Genomic DNA, 23,774 nt, shown 5'->3' with positions numbered 1-23,774 from the left:
ACAATGAAAAGGCCCGGCGCGCGTTCCCGTGGCACTGCGACGGCCCGTGGAAGGAGAGCAGATGACGAAGTGCCGTGTGCGCCCGGACGCCCAAGAACGCGTGCGAGCGTGCCGGAGGGGGAGGCCGCTCGGCGTGGACGTGCGAGAGGCCGCGGACGAAGATCAGCAGAGGCAGCCGCTCCGAGAGCGGGGAGACGCCGGGGAAATACAGGCCGCGGGGCCACCGCGAGACGCCATGTCCTTCCTGGTCGCACTGACCTCCAGGCCGCCGCCCCGGAAGCGGAAACGGCCCCATTCGCAGCTCCGCCGAACCGACAGGGGTCGTCAAGAGCCATTCTGCTGTCCCTGCTAGATGCAAGCATTAAGTCGATGGATGCGAGCAGATCAGTAGACGCTCGTCTGAGGGCCCTGGAAACCCCCCCCCCCCTTTCCCCCCACGTTCGCCGCAGCCCAGCCGGCGCAGCAGCCGATCCTGCCCCCGCCCACGCAGCAAGCCGACGTGCTCCTCACCACCGCCCAACCCGCCCAGATGAACACCCTGGCGTCCGCCACGCCCGCCATCCCATTTGGTATGCCTTTTGTTTCTCCCTGTGCCAATGTGTCTCCCAGGTTGAGGTCCCAGATTTTGAAGGGCAGAGACATTAATTTAGTTAGCATACTCCTGCCATCCCCCGAGTGCAAAAGGAAGGTCGCGGGTGACCCAGATGGCCCTGTCTATTCAAAGTCGTCCGACCCCCGCCTGCCCAAAGACCTTTCCCTATGTGACTTCCTGAACACGTTCGGCGTCTACCGCGACGTGATCTGTGAGGTGTACCCAGAGCGCCGCTACGAGCTAGATATATATATAGCGCTAATAGTGGACCTCTACTCCAACCACGGTAAATTATTCTACCAGTATCATAAAGCATTCTCCGCTAAAGCCGCCCTGATGATCACCCGGGCTAATACGCGGCTTAACTGGTCCATTATGGACATGCAGATCTTCACGTCGCTGGTTAGCGGGCGGCCGGCGAACACCTGCTACTCGTGCGGCGAACCGGGGCAGGCGGCCATACCGTGGCCCAAAGAACCCTCCTTCCTCAATCGGCGAGCATGGCAACAAACAGTGTCCCGGGCTCCGTGCCAAAATGTCTCGTTGGTGGTGGCTCCCCGAAAAGCACAGCGCCCAGTAGGCGCGGTAAATCTCCCGGATCATTTTTGGGGGAGAGAGAGAGTCGAGAGAGAGAGCCAGGGTCAGTCAGAAGGCCAAGTCGTGCGGCGCGCAATGCCCGACCGAGCTGGGAAGCGCCAGCCGCAATGCAAGTAGGGGGGTCAAGATCAAAGGCCCGACCGAGTTGGGAAGCGCCAGCCGCAAGTAGCCATAAGTCGTTAAATGGGTCGAAGGCCAGAAAAGTACAATCAACTACCGGTGCCCGCAGATCTCAATTAACCTCCGGTAATCAGATCTTCCTTTTGGGGGATCTCCTAGCCTACGCAGATGCCCTCCTCTTGCCTCAAGAGCTGCGCCACTGGCTAATGGAGTCATGCGCCAAAGTATTTGCCATGCATGCCGATTGCTAAATAAAGTTCGTTAAATCCTACCAACTGGCCTCTCTGATTGAAGTGAGGTCTCTAGACCATATTTCAAGCAGAAGGCCATTCGTGCATAATCTAATCCGATCACCCCTGACGTCAGTCAAGTTCTAGTATGACGTGGTCATTCAAAGTCTTAGTATGACGTCCGTAATGACGTCAGTTAATTCTCATATATATAGCAAGGGTTCTACGTCACCTCTCTCTCTCTGGCCGATCATAACAGCAGCTAGCTTCACGGCAGTCCATCTCCCCTGAAGCCGTCCTCCGAAGCGTTGTTTTGCCCCACCCACCTCCCCAGTCCGCCACCAACGAGTCGTGACTCCTGATCCCCCACGGGGGGGGGATCTCCTAGCCTACGCAGATGCCCTCCTCTTGCCTCAAGAGCAGCGCCACTGGCTAATGGAGTCATGCGCCAAAGTATTTGCCATGCATGCCGATTGCTAAATAAAGTTCGTTAAATCCTACCAACTGGCCTCTCATGATTGAAATACATGTTGGAAAAGTTTTCAGAGAGGACTTCCAGTAAATGAGCATTTCCTTCTTGTACAGATTTGAAAATAACCGTCAAGACAACTATTTAAAGAGGACTTCCAGTAAATGAGCTTTTGCTTCTTGTGCAGATTTGAAAATACCTTTTAGGACAACAACTGACAGAGGACTACTGGGGACACATGTTTTTACATGTTGCAACTGACAGAGTTGTATTTTCACATATGGTTAATTTGAAAACTTGTATGAGGTCAACAGTTACAAATTTTATTTTTTACGGTGTGGCTCAATGTAACGAGACAGCTGATGGATGTTGGCTGTGGTGGTGGCATTAGTGGAGCCTCGAAGGGTTGCCACCTTCCCCTCGAGGCTGACCACCTTAAATGGCCCCAGCATATATGACTTGCCATTTTGCCTCCTTTCCTGAAGAGAATCAGAATGAGAAATCTTTATTTCGCCAGGGTTTTCACATCCAAATATAAGATCTAAAGAATCTAAAAATATTGAATTCAAACTTTGGGAGTACGCTAAGGCGGACCTGACGGAGTGCAGTGCCCTGCTTTCGTGCAATTCGGCATAGCGCCACCTACTGGCAAGAAAAAAATGTGGTTTATCTCAAGAACCGTTCGTCCGATCGACTTCAAACTCGGGCACTGCACTAGTTTTTCTTAAAATAAATAAATGAATAAAGAAAATAAAGAAAAAACAAGGTCATGACCTCGGTGTCCTCAATGGTAGTAACGGCCATGGTGTGAATGGCCACACGCAGGGATGTTCTCTAGTAATTTGCCCACACCTCCTGTTCAAGCTTCCAGTCAAACTCCTGGCTTTCTCTGAGACATGACAAAAAGTGGAAAAACATATTATCATATTTAATACTGGTTATAAAAATTGTTCTGTTACACGCTAACTTACTACCAGGTCCTACCTGTTACTTATAGTGTGTCCTTTGAAGTACTTTTATTCTGCCTTTTCTATGGTGACTTTGTCCACCCCAGCTATGCCATAGATGATGGCCTGCACAAAAAGACAGAATACTATGATGCCGCGCCTACTCAGGGCGTCGGTATAGAAGAAAAACGAGGGGACGGCAGCAGTGGCGTGCCTGACCAAGTTGGTGCCCTAGGCAAGATTTTTGCTGGTGCCCCCCCTCCCCCAAAGAAAATCAGTGCAGGCTCATAATCGCCCTTCCAGTGGTGCTGGAAGTACTTTTAGGTAGGGGGTGCTGTAAGGAAGGGACTCTTGGTGCTGCCCGCGAGGGCAGCGCCGAAGAAAATTTGACGTTTTTTGGACTTTCATCCATATTTAGAAGAATATTTAATTTTAAATTAACATTAGGATTATACTGTTGTGATGTCATTATTCAGTATCTTCTCCTTTTCTCACTCACTTTCATGTAAGCACCTGCTCTCCCTTTAGTCGTTTTACACTACAACAGACAGCAACACAGGCATAAACACTGAATTTATTATTATTATTCTGGAAAACCAGATTATGATGAAAATCAAACACTTTTGAAGAGAGAGCGTATGAAATAAGATTAGAGCTGGGAAGCACAAACTGTTTTTTAATGCATCTTGTTGGTGGTATAAACACAAGACAGCCAAATCCAACAATTTCGAAAATCCCATTTCTTGCCACCAGGGGGTGCTGCAGCACCCTCAGCACCCACCTTCCAGCTCCCTTCCCCCACTCTGGGAAAAAGCTCCGAGCAGGTAGAAGGGGGGGGGGCGGCCGCGCAGGGGGTGGGGTGGTATGGATTAGGGACCATGGTGAAAGTGCTGCAGCCAGAAAGCCAGAATTAGAAAAATTATTTCACTATTATTTAAAGACTTAAGACATTGTTCTGCTTATTTTTTGTCTACTATTGTAAAATAATAGTAGGCCTATTATCATGAAAAAGTATTTGTAATTTTTTTTTTTTTTTTTTTTACCCTCTCTGGCGCCCCTAACGGCTCAAGCGCCCCTAGCATTTGCCTAGTTCGCCTAATGGACGGCACGCCACTGGACGGGAGTGGAAATGTCTCTGTCTCCATGTTAATTCTTTGGTACTTACTTATGGCTTACGCCATTTTGGATGTTTGTTGACTTTGTAAATGTCGAGACATGATAGATTTCCGGCCCAGAGACATTGGTGTGCGGGTATTTCCACTGCCGTCTGCACAAAAAGACAACACTTGCACCAACCACCGTAAACTGTAAAGTGCATTTCACGGGTTCATATGCGAAAATAAAATGGCAAAGATTAGCCAAAGTGAAAACTAGCAAATGAACGACATGAACACCCCATAATCCAAAAGAAGGATGGCTTCTTTCAGACCCTTCAGTGACATTAACGGAAATCGTTTTCAGCCTGTGACTGCTGATCAGTGGCGTGCCGTCCATTAGGCGAACTAGGCAAATGCTAAGGGCGCTTGAGCCGTTAGGGGCGCCAGAGAGGGAAATAAAAGAAGAAAAAAAAACATTTTTTTTTTATTATTTTTTTACAAATACTTTTTCATGATAATAGGCCTACTATTATTTTACAATAGTAGACAAAAATAAGAAGAACAACGTCTTAAAGGCCCAATCCGTCAAAACTCACTATTACTGACGCCGGTGGCCGTTAGTGTAACTGCAGGCAGCGTGTGAACGAGCTGACGCGCGGGCACCATACTCGCACGCGCACAAGCAGTTGCCTGGCAACAGCAGAGCTGTTCGTTGCTTTGCAACGTTAACTCATAAAAGTCACTTGAAAACGGCAACCTGGACAATTTATCGGTCAGATCAGCCTCGAGATGCCCAGGAAGGATTCTGGATGAATTAGGGGACGTTATTGTGGCATGTTTGGTCGTGTTTTGGCTTGCGTTGGCTGCGGGCAAGTCGATACTCATGTTAGCAAAAGCCAGGAAATAGCCTGCTCCCCCTGTATGTACGGTAATGCCTGGAGTTGACCAAACTGAACAATCAAACAATGTTTCATAAGCATAACAGTAACGTTAGGCATATTTAGGACTGTTAAATTCATTATCCACACAAGACGGTAACGTTATTAGTGGGGCTGGTGGTAATTTCTATAAATGTAAATTAATATTAGCCGCGATTAGCATCAAGCTAACATTACTAGTATGTGCAGTCCCACTGCAGTCAGAGCCTGCTGGCTGCGGGAAGTGGATACTCATGTTAGCACAAGCCAGGAAATAGCCTGCTCCCCCTGTATGTACGGTAGCCTGCCGTCAAACAATGTGCCGTAAGCATAACAGACAGTAGGCTAACGTTAGGCATATTTCCGACTGTTAGATTCATTATCAACACAAGACAGTAACGTTATTAGTGGGGCTGGTGGTAATTTCTATAAATATAGCTAAATCTATTAGTTAGCCGCGTATAGCATCAAGCTAACGAATCACCACCGCAGCTAAATGCAGTCAAACAATAATGTTCCATGACCATAAGCATAACGGTAGTAACGTTAGGGTTGCATTACTTCACACAAGACGGTAATGTTAGCAGAGTTTCTGACCAGGTGGTCAGATACTTGTACTACGGAGTGACAGTAAAAATCTTGAATCTTGAAAATCCATTAGCAAGCAGCTAACGTTATCTGGTCAAAACCACATTACACTAGCTACAAGCAGCAAGTTCCCTTCATGAACCGAAAACACAGTCCTGACTCTAGTTTACCCCCGATGTCGGTCACATTGCTGCTGTCTGGCCAGACGGGCTTCATTAGATAAATATTTATTTATTTAGTCTGGACTTTTTCCAGACTAAACGCGCGAGACGTCACATCCTCTAGCTGTGGCGGGAGATGCTATCCACTTTGAAACTGCGGTTTTCCATGTATCTTCTGAACGGCTGGTCGGAGAGAAACGCCCCTGGTCGCCATTTTTAAGTGACGTCAAGGCGCATTCACTCAGTGCCAATAATAAACACTTTGTGCACATTTATTTCTCGCCAAAACCAACGGAATGGGCCTTTAAGTCTTTAAATAATAGTGAAATCATTTTTCTAATTCTGGCTTTCTGGCTGCCCGGGCTGCAGCACTTTCACCATGGTCCCTAATCCATACCACCCCACCCACTGCGCGGCCGCGCCCCCTTCTACCTGCTCGGAGCTTTTTCCCAGAGTGGGGGAAGGGAGCTGGAAGGTGGGTGCTGAGGGTGCTGCAGCACCCCCTGGTGGCAAGAAATGGATTTTCGAAATTGTTGGATTTGGCTGTCTTGTGTTTATACCACCAACCAGATGCATTAAAAAACAGTTTGTGCTTCCCAGCTCTAATCTTATTTCATACGCTCTCTCTTCAAAAGTGTTATAATCTGGTTTTCCATAATAATAATAATAATAATAAGTTCAGTGTTTATGCCTGTGTTTCTGTCTGTTGTAGTGTAAAATGACTAAAGGGAGAGCAGGTGCTTACATGAAAGTGAGTGAGAAAAGGTACTGAATAATGACATCACAACAGTATAATCCTAATGTTAATTTAAAATTAAATATTCTTCTAAATATGGATGAAAGTCCAAAAAACGTAAAACTTTCTTCGGCGCTGCCCTCGTGGGCAGCACCGAGAGACCCTTCCTTACAGCACCCCCTACCTAAAAGTACTTCCAGCGCCACTGGGGAAGGGCGATTCTGAGCCTGCACTGCAGTGCTGGATTAGCTGCGATATCATTTTTATTATATTTTCTTTGGGGGGGGCACCAGCAAAAATCTTGCCTAGGGCACCAACTTGGTCAGGCACGCCACTGCTGCTGATGACGGCCTCAGCTCACCTCAGGCAGAAGGACTTCCAGCACAAAGCGGGCATGGTCAGTCAGGGACAGGCGGGTGGCAGCGGTGGAGGGGCCCATTTCATACACAGCTTTGAGATAATGGAAGACTTGGTACTGAGCAGGATTACTATTGCAACAACACATCATCAGTAGGGTAAAACTAACCTGTCTCACGACGGTCTAAACCCAGCTCACGTTCCCTATTAGTGGGTGAACAATCCAACGCTTGGTGAATTCTGCTCGACCTCGAGGTACGGGTTTACCACCCGGCCCAATTTGGCACCCGTCTTGATTTGGTGCAGGAAGGGGCGCAGCCATTTTGACTGCTGCTGCCCACTGATCACAGCCTGTGAGGAGGCAAAGAGCGAGAGAGAAGATATAGGGAAACACAAAGGGATTATTTCTCTATCAAGGCAATGTTTGTAGATCATGCGTGCTCTTTGAGTGTTCCTCACACTTGCATCTGGAGCGACCAATACAACCCCTAGAGTGTGGTGACAAGCGTCTTTTTGCTTGGTACAGTGAAAGCGTGCAGCAGGTGGAGCCAGGGTGAAGCTGACAACTGCAGCAAAAAGCAATTTGGCATTGGCATATACAGTGGTAGACGGATCAATATGCGTGCCTTACCGCAAGCTGTGTATTGACGCGCGGCGGCATTAAAACTAATTGAGGTGTAGTTGCACCGTTGACCACCAGGTGTCATCTGTGAGCATCCTTGAGATTAAGTGTTGCAGGTGAATGTGACACAGTAGGGCGCGCCGGGAAGAAAACAAAAGGTAAGTACGCCAGCTAAATAGGCCCCAATATAGCGTTAAAATAAAATAAAAATGTAGGCTATCATGCAAAAAGTAGCCTGTAATGTTAATTTAATTGCGGACCGTCTGAATATGTTTTATTTATAGAGAGCGAGGCGAACCAACAACAAGCAGAGAAAGAGAAACGGAGATCTGACAGCAGCGAGAAAAAGGGAACTGGATATATCATTTTTCAAAATGATTTACTGTACATGGACTGCGGGCGCTATTAGAAAAGGGTGATGGATTTGTCTTGTCAGCTGACATTTGGACAAATAGTAGAGGGCACAGCTTCCTGGCACGCGGCATGGCACGGAAATATTTGTGCCACCAGCGTACCATCCGAGCGTGTGTTCAGCACAGCAGGGATTGTTGCAATGCCAGAAAGCAAGAAGGCTAATGGCTAAAGGCCTATAGCCTATTTAACCAAGCCCAAAATGTTTAATTTCGAATTCCTTTAAGTTTATAAGATCGTGTGGTGGGCTTGTGTTGTTGAAATCCCTGAAGTTCGTTAATACATGCTTAATTCATTTAAGATAATTGCATAATTCGTTTTGTATTTATTTTACACAGCAATATCTACTGGTTAATTTTACCAGGCTAATTTATTTTTATTTTTGTGTGTGAAATGATGAAGGTTTTCCCAATGTCCCATAGGGTTGTGTTTTTGCAAATAGAAAGTGCTCTTGTTCGGAAACACCTTGAATTAGTTTTCTTACATTTCCTGAAGTTCGATACATGCTTAATTCGTTTCTCTCTCCTCTCCTCTCCGACCACTCTGAACTGCAGTGTTGGTTTAATGCCGCCGCGCATCGCGGGTGCGTGCAGTTGACCTTGTCTACAATACGGCCAACTTATCCCCCCTCCTCTCCTCTCCGACCGCTCTGAAGTGCAGTGTTGGTTTAATGCCGCCCGCGCCTGCTTGCACGACACGATGGAGCTTATGACGCGATAAGATCTGGGCCCAGTTGGGGATCATGTCTATGTTCCCCGGGTTCTATATTCCCCGTTTTTCACTAACCCTAAACCTAACCTCCCCCAGACCCTAACCCAAAACCTAACCTCTCCCACCCCCCACGCCTAAACCTAACCTCCCCCAGACCCTAACCCAAAACCTAACCTCTCCCAGGGAACATAGCGGGGAACATAGGACCCTATTTGGGAAAAGCGGGGAACATAGGACCCGGGGAACATAGGACCCGGGGAACATAGGGATGACCCCGAGAAGGGAGGCTAGCCGTTTATTAGCTTCAACTTTATAGGGATCCTGTATGAGTTCTCTCTCCTGATTGGATACAAATTGGTATTCCAACTTGAAAATTCATTTTCTTTTCACTAAAGAGCTGGAGAGATGGGGAGACTGTTGTTACTGAACAAACACTATATTCTGATAGTTATCATTGCTATAGAGCTATTCAACAGCATTTTTACCAAAATAAAATCACTTACTGCACCTTTTAAGTTTGAACTTGTCAGCAATTCCAATGTATACATTTTTAATTAATTAATTAATTAATTAAGCATGCCAAGACACTTACCGCTGTTTGAGCACCATTACTATGCCATGCCAGGTTGGGGTTCACCTCAGCTTGAGGTAACAGACCCTGTAAAACAATCAATTTATTTTTAAGAGCTGCAGGTATTCCCCCACACATAAATATGGCGTAATATGCCGTTTTCCAAAACAGTTATTTTTGTAACATTGTTACAAAATAACAGTTTCATGGTTATGGTCTGGTTAGGTTTAGGCACAAAAACCACTTGGTTAAGGTTAGGAAAAGATCATGGTTTGGGTTAAAATGATAACTTTCAACATCGTTTCTACTTCCTCAAAACAAGGCGACCATTGTCGTCATGGCAACAATAAACAACACGTTTCGCATGTGATCTGCCTTGGCAGATAGACTATCAGAGTGTTTATCTGACTTTAACGTTATCTGCTATGATGAAGCAAGACGTTGCCAAATTAGGGTGGTGTTCCCGCAGATTTGCATCATGTTTGTGGTATTGCCTCGTGTGGCAGTCACTGGCTGAGCTTCCTCCTCTAATCTTCCCTGGCCATCCATGCTTTTAACGTAGCAAAAATATTCCCACAACGCAGACTTTTTCGACGTTTTATAACAATAACCTACACCCTGCTTAAGCCACCTGGGCACTCAGGGGAAACAAACAGCTGATACCGTGGGGAAGGTATGACGGTAACCCTTCCTTTTACAGTCCGGTAATTACCAGGCATTTACCCGGTAACTACCAGGTAATAACCTGGTAATTAGAAGTATTTACTGGGTTATTACCCAGTAACTACCAGGTAGTACCAGGTAGTTACTGGGTAGTTCCCGGGTAATTACCCGGTAATTACTAGATATTTTTCAGAATATTACCTGTTATTTACTTGGTGATTACCTGGTATTTACCCAGTAATTATATATTACAGATTGTAAACCTCCACTATCACCCATCAATTAGTCTAAATGTGACCGTGTTAGTGTGACAATAACTCAGATCTTTATAAGGTAATTACCAGGTATATACTCAACATTGGACAGGTATTTACCCAGTAACTACCAGGAATTTACCTGGTAATTAGTAGTATCTCCTGGGTAATAATATGGTAATTACCAGGTAAATACTCGATAATGACTAGATATTTTCTTGACAACTACCAGGTATTTACCTGGGAATTATCTGGCATTTAACCAGTAATTATAGATTACAGAATATAAACCTTCCACTGTTACCTATCAATTCGTCTAAATGTGAGCATGTTAGTGTGACAATAACTCCGATATGTACAAGGTATTACCAGGTATGGACTGGTATTTACCTGGTAATTAGAAGTATTTACTGGATATTTACCTGGTAGTTACCTGGTATTTACACAGCCTTTAATCGATGTTTACCGGTAACTCGGTATTGAGCTGGTAATTACCCAGTAATTAGAAACTTGTACCACGTACACTCCAAAACATTATCAAGTAAAACCTTGCAAGTTACCCTGTAAGTAAGTTGGAACTGTACTGTAAAAGGAAGCGTGGTTTGTTTCCCTGGTATTACCATGTACTTTCCTGGTAATTGTAGATTACTGTACAATCCTTCACTATTACCCATCGTGTTGTGTAGTTTTGACTGTGTTACCTGGCAATAACTCAGATATTTCCCCAGTATTTACTAGGTACTTACCTGGTATTTACCCAGCATTTACTCGATATTTACCCGGTAACTCCCATGTATTTACCTGTTAATTACCCAGTAATTAGAAACTTGTACCACATACATTTCCAAAACGCTATCAAGTAAAACCTCACAAGTTACCCGGTAAGTAAGGTGGAACTGTACTGTAAAAGGAAGCATGGTTTGTTTCCCTGGTATTACCTTGTACTTTCCCGGTAATTGTAGATTACAATCCTCCACTATTACCCATAAGGTTGTGTAGTTTTGACTGTGTTACCTGGCAATAACTCAGATATTTCCCCTTTAATTACCTGGGATGTACCCAGCATTTACTTGATATTTTCCTGGTAACGCCCATGTAATTACCCAGTAATTAGAAACTTGTACCACATACATTTCCAAAAAGTTATCAAGTAAAACATCACAAGTTACCCGGTAAGTAAGGTGGAACTGTACTGTAAAAGGAAGCGTGGTTTCTTTCCCTGGTATTACCTTGTACTTTCCTGGTAATTGTAGATTACAATCCTCCACTATTGCCCATCAGGTTGTGTAGTTTTGACCGTGTTACCTGGCAATAACTCAGATATTTCCTCTTTAATTACCCAGTATTTACTAGGTACTTACCAGATAATTCCCAGGTATTTACCCGGTAATTATCTGATATTTACCCAGCATTTACTTGATATTTTCCCGGTAACTCCTATGTATTTACCTGGTAATTACAAACTTGTACCACATACATTTCCAAAACGTTATCAAGGAAAACCTCACGAGTTACCCTGTAAGTTAGGTGGAACTGTACTGTAAAAGGAAGCGTGGTTTGTTACCCTGGTATTACCTTGTACTTTCCCGGTAATTGTAGATCATTAACATCCACTATTACCCATCAGGCTGTCTAGTTTTGACCGTGTTCTCTGACAGTAACTCAGATATTTCCCCTGTAATTACCAGGTATTTACCCAGTATTTAGAAACTTGTACCATACATTTGCAAAAACGTTTTCAAGTAAAACAGTCAACAAGCAGTTCCACCAGGATGTCCGTTGCTCTCCCGGCTCTTTCACTGTCTACCGACCAGGCTGGAGGCTGGCGTCCTCCATTTGTGTTCCGTGCATGCCAAAGTCTTGGCTCTCCGCTCCGACACGGTGTCCGTGAGTCGGCTTCTCCACCTACACTGCATCGGTAATTAGCTGTCGGGAGATAGGAGGAAAACACCCACAGTTCCCAGGACCTACCCAAAACAGCACCCCCATACCAGCTATCAAATACATCAAGATAAAACACATTATTATTATTATTACGTGTCCTCACACACACCACAACCCTGTGACAAATACGCCAAAACAGGTGAGCTGTCAAAGAGAGTAACTTTATAAAACTCTTAAAGTGCATGTCAAATACCCGAACAGCATTTTTGTAAACAAACTCTTAAAGTGCATGTCAAATACCCGAACAGCATTTTTGTAAACAAACCGCGTCACTGGGAGAAAACAAGAAGACGCTATGGACCCAGCCTTGAATGGATCTCTACCTAGGTTTACATTTTTAAAACTACAACAGTTCACACAACTTTAACATGACACGCATACATTCCTTGTATCCAAAAAAAGTGCAAAACTTGTAACTGTAAACTTGTAACTGTAAATTGTTATGGTTACATATAAAAAGTGCAGCGAATTTTCGTGTATATTTTGAATGTTTTAACAAAAATACAAAAAAAGTGCAAATGTTATGTGCACTTGGAATGTTTTAGTAATTGATAAATAATAGAAAAGAGCAGTGAACTTTCATAAAAAAATACAGATCTTTAGATCAAATAAAACCAGGGTTGAACTCCCCATTGACCACTAAAAAAAGTGTTGTATAAAATAACACTGACAAATCCCTGAAACAAGTGCAGTAAGAAATAAAAATACATAAAAATAAAATAAAATAATTTAAAGCTGCATTCAGCAATGTTGGGTGAGTGTTTGGTCAGTGACTTGAAACCCCAAACCCCTCGCTGTCCTCTATCTCTGTCCTGTAGTCCTGCATGCAGGGCGGACGTATCTCCGCAACCGTAAGTCGTAGAGACTCAGGGATGGCGGCGTTGAATTTGGGGTTACTCAGCGAGTTACCGTTGCAGAGAAACATCTGCCCTGCATGCACGACTACAGGAGAGAGATAGAGGACAGCGGGGGTTTGGGGGTTTCAAGTCACTGACCAAACACTCTATTTCAGTAATTGCTGTCAGAATATAGAGCCATTTCACACTTATTTTAACAAAAAAACATTGCTGAATGCAGCTTTAAATTACTGCACTTTAGGCCTTTACCCCTCACTTAGGCAGTTTATATTTTATCGGGAGCAGCTCTGTGGACTTTTTCATTGCAGCTATCTTGTCCTGCAGGGGTTGGTTCGCATCTAAAAATGCCTTGCATGTTTTTGAGTAGTTCCCCAGAGTATCCTTTTCTTTGAAGACAGGCAGCTCCCCAAAGTCGGCGCCCTCTGCGGCGATCAGAACATCTGCGATGACCGCAGTCAGTGCGATGGTGTTGCGGTCAACACAGAGTTCCTCACAGGTGTTGGCGATGCTCCGGTTTTGCCGGAACACCTTCAGGACAACGTCCTCTGGGGTCAGAACTACAAGACACATCAAAAGAAAATATAGGTTAACACAGTGTCATAATTACACAAATAGATTGATAATCCTGAGTATACATGACATGACATTCAGGAGTTAAACTGGTCATCTTGTGTCTGCAGTGCACTACTCTTCCTCACTCCAGTGTTACATTGATACAGTCCTGGATACTCAAAAATACATAACTGTTTCGTAATAGGGCCAACCTTGAATATGGTAAATGTCGCCTATATCAAATTGTGTGTGTGGGTGAGTTACCTTTGCCTTATGCCTGAGAAATAAATCGACATGAGCATGCTACACTGAAATTACGATTGACATGTGACTGCAGTGTCTCAATAAAAATGCTTCCACTAAGATGAAAATGTTCCATAGACCTTGCTAGCTAGGTCCATGTGACAGGAGTCTGCAAAAAGCCATTAGCCACCAGGCCATCTATCTTCAATTGTGGAATTAAAAATAAAATAAAAAAAGATAAACTTTTGCCCCAATTTCTAAAAACGGGGGCAATTTACCAAATTTTGGGGGCACTTAAGAGAATAAAATAAATCAGTGCATGTTTGTTAAGTGTAATGTGTTGTCATAAGTGTTTGTATGTGCATTGTTCCAGAAGCAATCGAAATGTGAGCCATCTTTTTCCAGATGATGGGTTACCTCTCTTTCCAAATGATGTGGGTTTTCTAGTCTTTTTCTTCTTTCTGTCATCATCAGAGGAGTCTGAATACTCGGGTCTTTTGTGCTTTTTCTTACTCTTCCTCTTCCTCCCTTCACAAGAGTCGTCTGAGAACTCAGAAGAGACTGAAGAATCCCCCCGTCTCCTTTTGTGGGACCCTTAAACAGAGTAGTAAACGGTTTTTATTTATTTAAAACTAAACTCAAAGATGTACATGTGGCAACGAATTGTTGAATTGTGAGTACATCATTACATGGGGCGCTAAGGAGATAAAAGGACAAGGACAACATGCGTACAATTTCAATACATTAGGGTCCCTATCGTTGCATCGGTGCTGTTTCTAGGCCGAGCGGCTGGCGCAGCTTAAATCAGTGGGCGTGGACCAGCGCACTTGATATTGTCGTGCTGGCGCTAGACGCAGCCTCAACCATTACAACCACGCCTTTTAAGCGTAAAATTATGCACCATCATGCTCATTGGATAACTGCAATAAACGAATCGCAGGCTTGCCTTTTTAGCTCCAATTCCAGTGATCCCGCAAAACCAGACGAAAGCCAAACGCTCCCCCCCCCCCCCCTCCCTTCATCCAGTCTGTCTGTCTGCATTATAGGCTATTATTCCATATTATTATGCTTCTCAAACCAATCTAACTGCAGTTTCAATACTGCAAGCATGTAAATACGCTACATTATAGCAAGATCAAAGTGAAAATAATGTACTAAACGCATCAGCTAGAAAAATATAGCCTATTAGATTGGTGAAAGTTTGTCCAGAAAGATATCGTTTTCTCTCCCCTGCTGCAGGTAGAATGATGCACATACATATACCCTACATTATGTAAAGTCATTGCATAAATGTGTTTTTATTGTAAAACTAAATGTGAGGTTGGGCCAAGTTATTGGAGCGGGCATCACAGTATAGCACATGACAGTAGAAGGCGTTCCGCAGCGCGTTCCGCTGTCACTTATCTAAATCACGTTAAATCCACACAGGAGGGTATATATAGGCTCAAGAGGACATATATGTTTCACATAGGGTGGTGTTTCATTTCGATGTTTTATTTGGTCCAATATTGAAATGTGTACAATTGCAGGTTGTGTTACCATTACACATTAATTTAGATCGACCTTTTATATCTATTTCGCCTCATTTGGTTGCTATTTAGTAGCGAAATGGAGAAGCAGAATGCATGCTGGGACAGGCCAGACAACTTACAATTTATTTTTCCTATATGGGAAGTGTGTTGTGCCTGTCTAAGCTAGGGAGTCAGAGAGAGAGAGAGAAGGGTGACAGAGAAGAGGAAGAAGAGCACTGGCGCACTGAATAGGCCTGGTTTCAGAGAGAGACAGAGAAGGGTGACAGGGGAGAGGCAGCAGAAGAGCACTGGCGCACTGAATAGGCCTGGTTTTCAAAGGCGCAAAGCGCTAAATTTAAGGCAGGTGCCAAGATATCAGTACGCCGAGATTTAAGGCCGACACGCCCACTTTGGCCCATTCTGGGACTGCGCCACGCCCATTCGGCCTAAAGCGCATTTGGCAGGTAAAGCCATATTGATATCGTCCCAAAACAGGCGCAAGGCACGTTTTTTTGCGGTTAAGGCCCGTTTTAGTGCCGAAGGCCTGTGGGAGAATAGGGCCCTAGGTATTTAAAAGTCTGATCATATGGGGGACAGCGCTCTTCCTACAGCGCTCAGTTCTGCAGTGGACCAGGTCCAGTTTGTTTGAGGAGCGGGTCAGGCGTTGGCTTATAGAAGCCATATATAAAGCCATATATAAAAGTTAGTACGGTAAATATATTAGATTTGTTTATTTTGATTGTCCTTTTTCATTTTTATTTGAGTGTTAATGAGTTAATAACTCATTAACTCAAATCAACTCTCAATAACTGTCAAACTAGATGAATGACTTCAAAACCGTCATCTAGTTTGACAGTTAATGTTGAGTTAATGAGTTATTAATTTGAGTTAGTATGGACCAGTGATGTCACTGGTCTACACTTTAACACTCAATAACTCTCAAATTAAATGACAGACTTCAAAACAGTTTACAGTTTTCTGATATACTACAGATGTTCTAATTATACAAAGCTGGTTGAAAATGGGCGGAGTGTTCCTTTAATGCATGAAGTTGCTAAATCATAGGGTGCACAACAGCACTTGTTTTTGTGAGTGTGTTCTTCGTCGTCTTTCTCCGGTGTGTGAGAGATGGAAATGAAAATCAAATGAACTGAATGATAAAATAAAAGAATTTGGGGGGCATGTTTTCACCCGTCGACCGCGGTTTTTACGGCCATTCAGATATTGAGGGATCACACTTTTCAAGCAGTGTAAAGGTACCTAAACCAAATATTCCCAGATTCTCGAAGCCTTTATCATCACATCTTACTTAATTTGTTAATGTAGATGAAACTGTGAAGGTTTACAATATCCCTGCAATCAATGTGTATATTGTCAGTTTATTTTACAGCTGTTCCTTATTAACTTCCATTGTATGTTTTGATCATGATTATTTAATGTTTGCTCATTTAATGTTCTTTATATTTAACCTCTTTATTTAACCAGCCAGTTGTCATTATGCCAGCCAGGCATGACGAAAGTGAGATGATATGACAAAATCCAGTCAGCTGATGAGCAGGTACAGTAGCTAGCTTGTATGTTTAGCAAGATGAGAGCAGATGGTCGCCATCATAATGGGGGGGGGGGGGGTGGTGTGACTCCTTTTCATTTCAGAGCCCATTTGCCCTTTTCACTTCCCACCCCAGAATATGAATGAGGGTTTCCAACTTCCAATCTATTTCGTGTTCCAGTGCTGGGGCCCTGGTTACTGTTCTACTAGTACCTCTGTTGCTTCCTGCATTTTAGACACAAAATGGGTGAATTGGGTGGGCTGGGCAGTGAAAACGGCTAATGTCAGTCAATCTAGCTCCGAGTCCGGCTCACTCTGCTGTGCTCCACATCTTGTTTATTGTTTACTAAAAGGATCCCCATTAGCTGCTGCCTAGACAGCTAGTCTTCCGGGGTCCAAGACCAAATATACAATGCATGACACACAATGATTAAAATTCAAAAAATCTTTACAAGTAAAAGAGTAGAAGACTAAATAAACAGCTAATCCAAACTAAGACAGACAGTGCGATATCTTGTGATATTCTTTGTCTTGTGTCAGACGCCAGCTCAGGTCCACTCCACGGTACACTTTGTGTATTTTGTGAGACGCCAGGAGACAATAAATACGATGACGGGATCATCTAATTTCAGGGGTATTAAACAGTTTTTGTTTTACCTGAGTGATTGTTTAAATGAAACACCTGATTAAGTTGAAAATCAGGCACTTTTCAATGAGGATATTCAAATTCAAGCATATTCCTCACCTGGAAAACTAAATTTCTAGGCTTTATACTAACCCTGGATATTTTTGGGGGGCTGGGCAGATTCACCCTTGCCCCTGGCTGCATTCCTAGACTGCAACCATTAAATAATCGAGACTCCTTTAGACTGTAGATACAGCCTTCCATGTTGGTTTTGGGAGGAAGATTTGGGAGGAACAGTCTAGTTACCTTTTGAAGTTGAGGGGCCGGCCCCAGTGTAGAGAGCCTTCTCCCTGCTGAAGTCCCGCTGCTCCTTGAGGAGCCGGTTCTCCTCTTTCAGAAGACGGATTTCTTCCTTCAGTAGCCGATTCTCCCCTTTTAGTTTCATCAGGTCAGCCTTGAACTTGGCCATGGTTGATGAGTGTGGTTGAATCTCTTCAACAAAAAAAGATGCAGACAGATGTATTCAATACTTGAATATGTTAAGATCATTTTTATTATTTTGCCGTGTTTACTCCCAAATTCGTGGTCAGTCATAAGCCGTTCTATTTCAGTTACACGTCTAAGCTTTGTAGCAACACAACCCTGCATGGCAGTAGCAAGGAGAGTGGCGTGCCATTTTTACATGTCACCTATAGAGAGCCGAAGGAATGAGTCCGGAAATCATTGATGCCAACAGTCCTGGTTCTTCACTGTTTTCGCCTATGGGAGTTTTGAATGGGTTTTTGAAGCGATGCTTCTAATAATCTCTCTGGGCAACGCTGGCTTAATCAAACGCGAACCAGTGTTTAGTAATATCATCTTCACACACGAGGACCACTTTTATGAGTTTTGAAGCTTTTACGTGCCGTTAAAAGGGCGGCTAGCTAGCAAACGGCTAAATATATATATTAGGGGTGTCACAATATATCGTCCCACGAAATTTCGCGATAGTAAAACGTCACGATATGTATCGTTGAGATGAAATCTCATATCGCGATTTTTTTTTTTTTTTTTTTAAATAGACTAAGAAACGTCTTTGTTTGTTGAAGTTCAATGTGTGGAAAGTAGTTCAGTTGAACAAGTCTCTGAAGAGACACATGAGAAGTTATACAGGAGAGAAACCATTCAATTGAGTTTCTGGCAAAACTGTTTACTTGACAGGAAAAACTGAAGATGCATAAAAAATAGACTAAGAAAAGTCTTGTTGTTTGAGTTTGAAGAAAAACTGAAGATGCATAATGAGAATTTATACTGCTGAGAAACCTTTTAGTTCAAAGTAAATCTAAGTGACGGTGTAACTCATTCTATTTCAAGATAAGCCTTATCTCCAATCTCATGTTTTTTCTAGTTGTTATTGTAATAACAATTTCCCACAACAGCATGTTTTGGATTTGTGCATTTCAAATCAAATACTACTTTTCCAGTCATATATTGTCATTATTCAAGTTTAAAAAAATATTGTTAAAATCGTATCGTATCGTATCGTTATCGTGAACCCAGTATCGTGATACGTATCGTATCGTGACACCCCTAATATATATATATATATATATATATATACGTCAATAACGTCACCACTTCAAAGGACGAACACGGAAATTATCTTTCCCTCACCTGGTTCATCCCGTTCAGCCCGGGGTAATCAGTGCACACATCCAACAACAGTCCAGGTTGAGCGCTGACGTGACGTGGAAGCCTATGCGACAGTGTGTAGTTCTGGATTAGTTTAGCTCGAGCTTTTTACTTCTAGGGTTCGCATTTAGGCTACAAAACTCATGAAAGTGGTCCTCATGTGTGAAGATTATCCGGCTGAACTCTGGTTCACGTTTGATTAAGCCAGCGTTGCCCAGAGAGATTATTAGAAGCATCGCGGCAAAAACCCATTCAAAAATCCCATAGACAGAAACAGTGAAGAACCAGGAAGTCCGGGACTTCCGCGTTCTGACTACAAAAATACGTCATCCCTGCGGCTCTCTATTCTTAATGAATTCACGCAACGGGGGTTTGGGCAATGACATCGTGCATTGGCAATGTCAAAGGGTGGCAATTGGACGATCTTACTAGGGGTGCACCGATTACAATTTTGTTGGGCCGTTACAATTTCCGATTTTTGAATAGTCTGACTTGCCGATACCGATTTTTGCCGATTCGGATTTTCTTTCTAAGAACAACAATTGACAGCTTACACAAACGTTTTTGTAATGTAACTTTGTTTGAAAATTAAGATTCATATAACAATTCTTATCATTTGCATGAAGTAGGACCATCTCACTCAAACAAATCTCAAAATAAAAGTGTTCCAGGTTACTGGACAGAGCTTTTTTGTGCAAATACAATGAACAAAAAAATTACATAAAATCCAATAGCCTATATCCCACAGCTATCATGCATTTACTTTTCCAAAATAAAACAGGTGCAACAGAACACCTAAATGTGATCCATGGACAAGGAGTTTATAGCCTAGCTCCAGACAAGTCCTCTTGAGTAAATGGTAAATGGCCTGCATTTATATAGCGCTTTTATCCAAATCGCTTTACAATCAGTAGGTACATTCACCCATTCATACACCGATGGCGGCAGGCTACCACACAGGGTGCTGGCACACCATCAGGAGCAATTTGGGGTTCAGTATCTTGCCCAAGGACACTTCGACATGCAGACTGGAGGAGGCGGGAATCCAACCACTGACCTCTTTTACCCAAAGCGATTGGTGGACCACCTGCTCTACCTCCTGAGCTACAGCCGCTACAGCCGCTACAGCCGCCCCCTTGAGAAGAAGGGGAAATGAGTTTATGAGTTACAGTAACGATCTGCCTGGCATGTCCCAGCATAAATGGCCTGCATTTATATAGCGCTTTTATCCAAAGCGCTTTACAATCAGTAGGTAGTCTACATTCACCCATTCATACACCGATGGCGGCAGGCTGCCACGCAGGGTGCCTACACACCATAGGGAGCAAGGAGGGTTAAGTGTCTTGCCCAAGGACACAACGACAGCAGCTGGGAGGGGGGATCGAACCGCCAACCCTTGCGTCATTGGCCGACCCGCTCTACCTCCTGAGCTAAAGCCGCCCCAGCATGCATTGTGCAGCTCCATTTCGCTACTAAATAGCAACCAAATGAGCCGAAATAGATATAAAAGGTAGATCTAAATAATGTGTAATGGTAACACAACCTGCAATTGTAGAACATTTCAATATTGGACCAAAGAAAACATCGAAATGAAAACACCACCCTATGTGAAACATAATATATGTCCTCCTGGGCCTATATATATCCCTTGTCGAGTTAACATGATTTAGATAAGTGACAGGGGAAGCGCTTCTAATGTCATGTGCTATACTGTGATGTCCGCTCCAATAACTTGGCCCTACTTCACATTTAGTTTTACAATAAAAACACATTTATGCAATGACTTTACATAATGTAGGGTATATTTATGTGCATCATCCTACCTGCAGCAGGCGAGAGAAAATTATATCTTTCTGGACAAACTTTCACCAATCTAATTACGGTAATCTCATCATATAGGGATAGGCTATATTTTTCTAGCTGATCTTGCTATAGGGTATTTACATGCTTGCAGTATTTAAACTGCAGTTAGATTGGTTTGAGAAGCATAATAATATGGAATTATAGCCTATATATGGAGACAGACAGACGGGATGAAGGGAGGGGGGGGGGGCAGAGCGCTTGGCTTTGTCTGGTTTAACCTGATTTGTCCTGGAATTGGAGCTTAAAAGGCAAGCGTGTGACTCTTTACTGCAATTCTCCAATGAGCGGACTATGCATCATTTTACGCTTAAAAGGCGTGGTTATAATGGTTGAGGCTGCGTGTAGCACCGATACCAAGATAGCGAGTGCGCTGGTCCACACCCACTAACTGGGCTAGGCCAGGCCTTAAACGCAGTTTCTGCGCCGATTGCAACCATAGGGCCCACTGTATGTACAACAAAGACTGAAGAAAAAGATGGTAATTTATGGTTATTAGTGGCTTTTGGGGACAATTTAAAATGGGTTTATGTTCAGGGATGCAAACTCATGCAGAGTGAACAAGGTGACAGATACACAAACCCACTCAGAATTCATTAACTTAAGTGCCCTAATTTGGGATAAAAAAGGTGACTGTCACCTAAAAGTGACTAGTTTGCATCCCTGTATGTTACCTTCATTGTCAGACTGGTTCTCTGGTGCAGGGTTCTCTGGTGCAGAGTTCTGCTCTGGTGCGTTCTTTCGTTTGGTTGTGCGTGTCATCGGCATGACTCTATGGGGGAAAATAAATTAATTCAGATAAAATTCAACATTTATGTCAGTCAAGTCACCGTATAATCCAATATGGACAGTGATTTGTGTGTCCCACTATTATTCCAAGGGAGAGAATGGACTATACATTCTAGTTGTTTATTTATTTGAGCTGTTGGCTCTTTTTACTCTGTACTTCTAGGGCAGTGGTTCTCAACTGGTGTAGCCTCAGGACCCACTATTTTCCTTGTCATGAAGTCGCGACCCAAATTTCAGATTTTTATTTAAACCACTCAAATTTATTGCAGAAAAAATAGCGCATTAATTTAATACACAATGCCTTCATGCACTGTTATAAACCTCAAATGAACAAAAAAGTGCAACAGAAGTGCAACTAGGGCTAAAAACCAATTGAAATAAGGCAGACTTGAATTACAGGCCTATATGTTTTTAAATTTAAACAAGTCAAACTGGTCATGCTCAGAAAGTCTTATTTGAACTGTATGAAATATGAAATAAAAGCGGACTTATCTTGAATTACATGCCTATATGTTTTTGAACAAGTTAATAATAATAATAATAATAATAATAATAATAATAATAATAATAATAATAATAAAACAAGTTAACCTGGTCATGCTAATCCAGTTTCAATAGTCTGAATTTAACTAAAATTAAATATGCTGATCAAAACGGGTCGCGACCCACCAGTTGAGAAACGCTGTTCTAGGGGGTTCCAGAAGCTTGCCTTAGTTAGCTAGCTGCTAGCCTAAGAACGTTAGCCAAGGGATAGCGTGGTTAGCTTTTGCCGTGTTTTCACGTTGGCAACCATGCCATGCTAACCAACGTTAGCTAACATTACCTAGCTACGTTTAGCTAACACTAGCTAGTAGCTGGTAACTTGTTTCATGTCATACGCGATTAAGGACACAGGCCCTAGTGTAACGCTAGTGACTATTAATCCTAGTGACGCCATGTTAATTTTACAGTTGAGGCACGGGTTGCATGTCTTTCTTACCAAAGTGGAGGTTTTATTTTGTTCAGAAGAAACGTGTGTGGTGTGTGTCTGTCGGTCTTCTTCTTCTTTGCGTTTTTTGGCAGATGTGTCCACTATCCAGCTCCAAACTTCTTCTTCTTCTTTTTTTACATGTATTGGTGGTTCGCAAAGAACGAATTGGTGCATTACCGCCACCAACTGGTATGGAGTGTGGAAACCCAGCTTCCCCGGGACTGTTATCAGCTATCAGTCAGGACCACGACACGATGAAACACGTTACAGGCACAGCCTGTGTGGCGTCACGTTGAAGGCTGCGTTGGTTTACCCAGGCTACTGTCCTTACCCCATTTAGCTATTAATAGCTAAACATCAAATCCCTCCAACTATAGGAAAAAAAATAATCTCAAAAGCATCAGGAATCAGGATTAACATTAAACACAAAAATGTAACTATTTGCTATCCATGACACAACACTAAAAGAGATTTAGCCTATAATATTCCTGTCAAGTCGGAAATCAAATAGCCTACCTGGGAGTTTACCTTAGGACCAAAAACTAAGTCAAACTTTGAATGTGGAAAATAAAATCAAAGAATGCAAAGCAAGGTTAAACTCTTGGCTCCAAAGAGACCTCTCGATATTCGGTCAAATGTAGCCTATCTAACAAAGATGGAATGTTTGTCAAGATTTAGGCTATCCATCCCTCATAGCCTACTCTAATGCTGTCACAAACAAAATTGATAATAGCCTATCTATATCGAACCAAATGTATTTTTTTTTTTAAGAAACAAACATTCTATGAAGAAAAGCAATATGGTTAAAGGATGGAGGCCTAAAAGTTAGCCTATAGATTTTGATTGCCTTAATGGAAGTTTGTAAATACATTTGCTGAAATCTTGATTAAAGATTCCAAATCCTTCTGGTACTCTATTTCTAACTACCTGTTCAATAAACTAGGATGACTGACATTTCTTATTACAGCAGACTTCAATAATGTATCATTATGGAGTTCCACAAGCAAATACTGTGATTGTGGAAATCGTTAGGCTATATGTGCATCACTTTTCACCACATACAACCCTACTATGGAACAACAAACATGTAGGCCTATTGCACCGGAATAAGTCCCTGTTTTATGAAGATAGGTTTTTGAAAAATAGGCTATATGGTCTAG

The 23,774-nt window shown here is 43.0% G+C and overlaps 2 protein-coding genes across 2 annotated transcripts in view; both read right to left on the bottom strand.

Annotated features, from left to right (window-relative positions):
* LOC310781877 (fish-egg lectin-like) overlaps positions 1-23,774 on the bottom strand; it is an 880,613-nt gene that overhangs the window by 288,075 nt on the left and 568,764 nt on the right. The window lies entirely within an intron of this gene.
* Positions 13,097-22,692, bottom strand: LOC310782927 (uncharacterized protein; the record flags this gene model as incomplete). Its single annotated transcript, XM_083643721.1, has 6 exons — positions 22,624-22,692; positions 21,530-21,627; positions 20,053-20,130; positions 17,631-17,816; positions 14,057-14,233; positions 13,097-13,401 (listed from the first exon to the last, which is right to left on the bottom strand). The coding sequence occupies exons 2-6, from the start codon at positions 21,621-21,623 to the stop codon at positions 13,097-13,099; spliced, it is 840 nt and encodes a 279-aa protein (XP_083499847.1). The 5' UTR covers positions 21,624-21,627; positions 22,624-22,692.

The sequence above is a fragment of the Poromitra crassiceps genome, assembly GCF_964638095.1.
Source record: "Poromitra crassiceps genome assembly, chromosome: 9".
In the NCBI taxonomy this organism is placed as follows: Eukaryota; Metazoa; Chordata; class Actinopteri; order Beryciformes; family Melamphaidae; genus Poromitra; species Poromitra crassiceps.
Note: the sequence above shows the minus strand (reverse complement) of the source record. Positions and strands in the feature narration are given on the sequence as shown.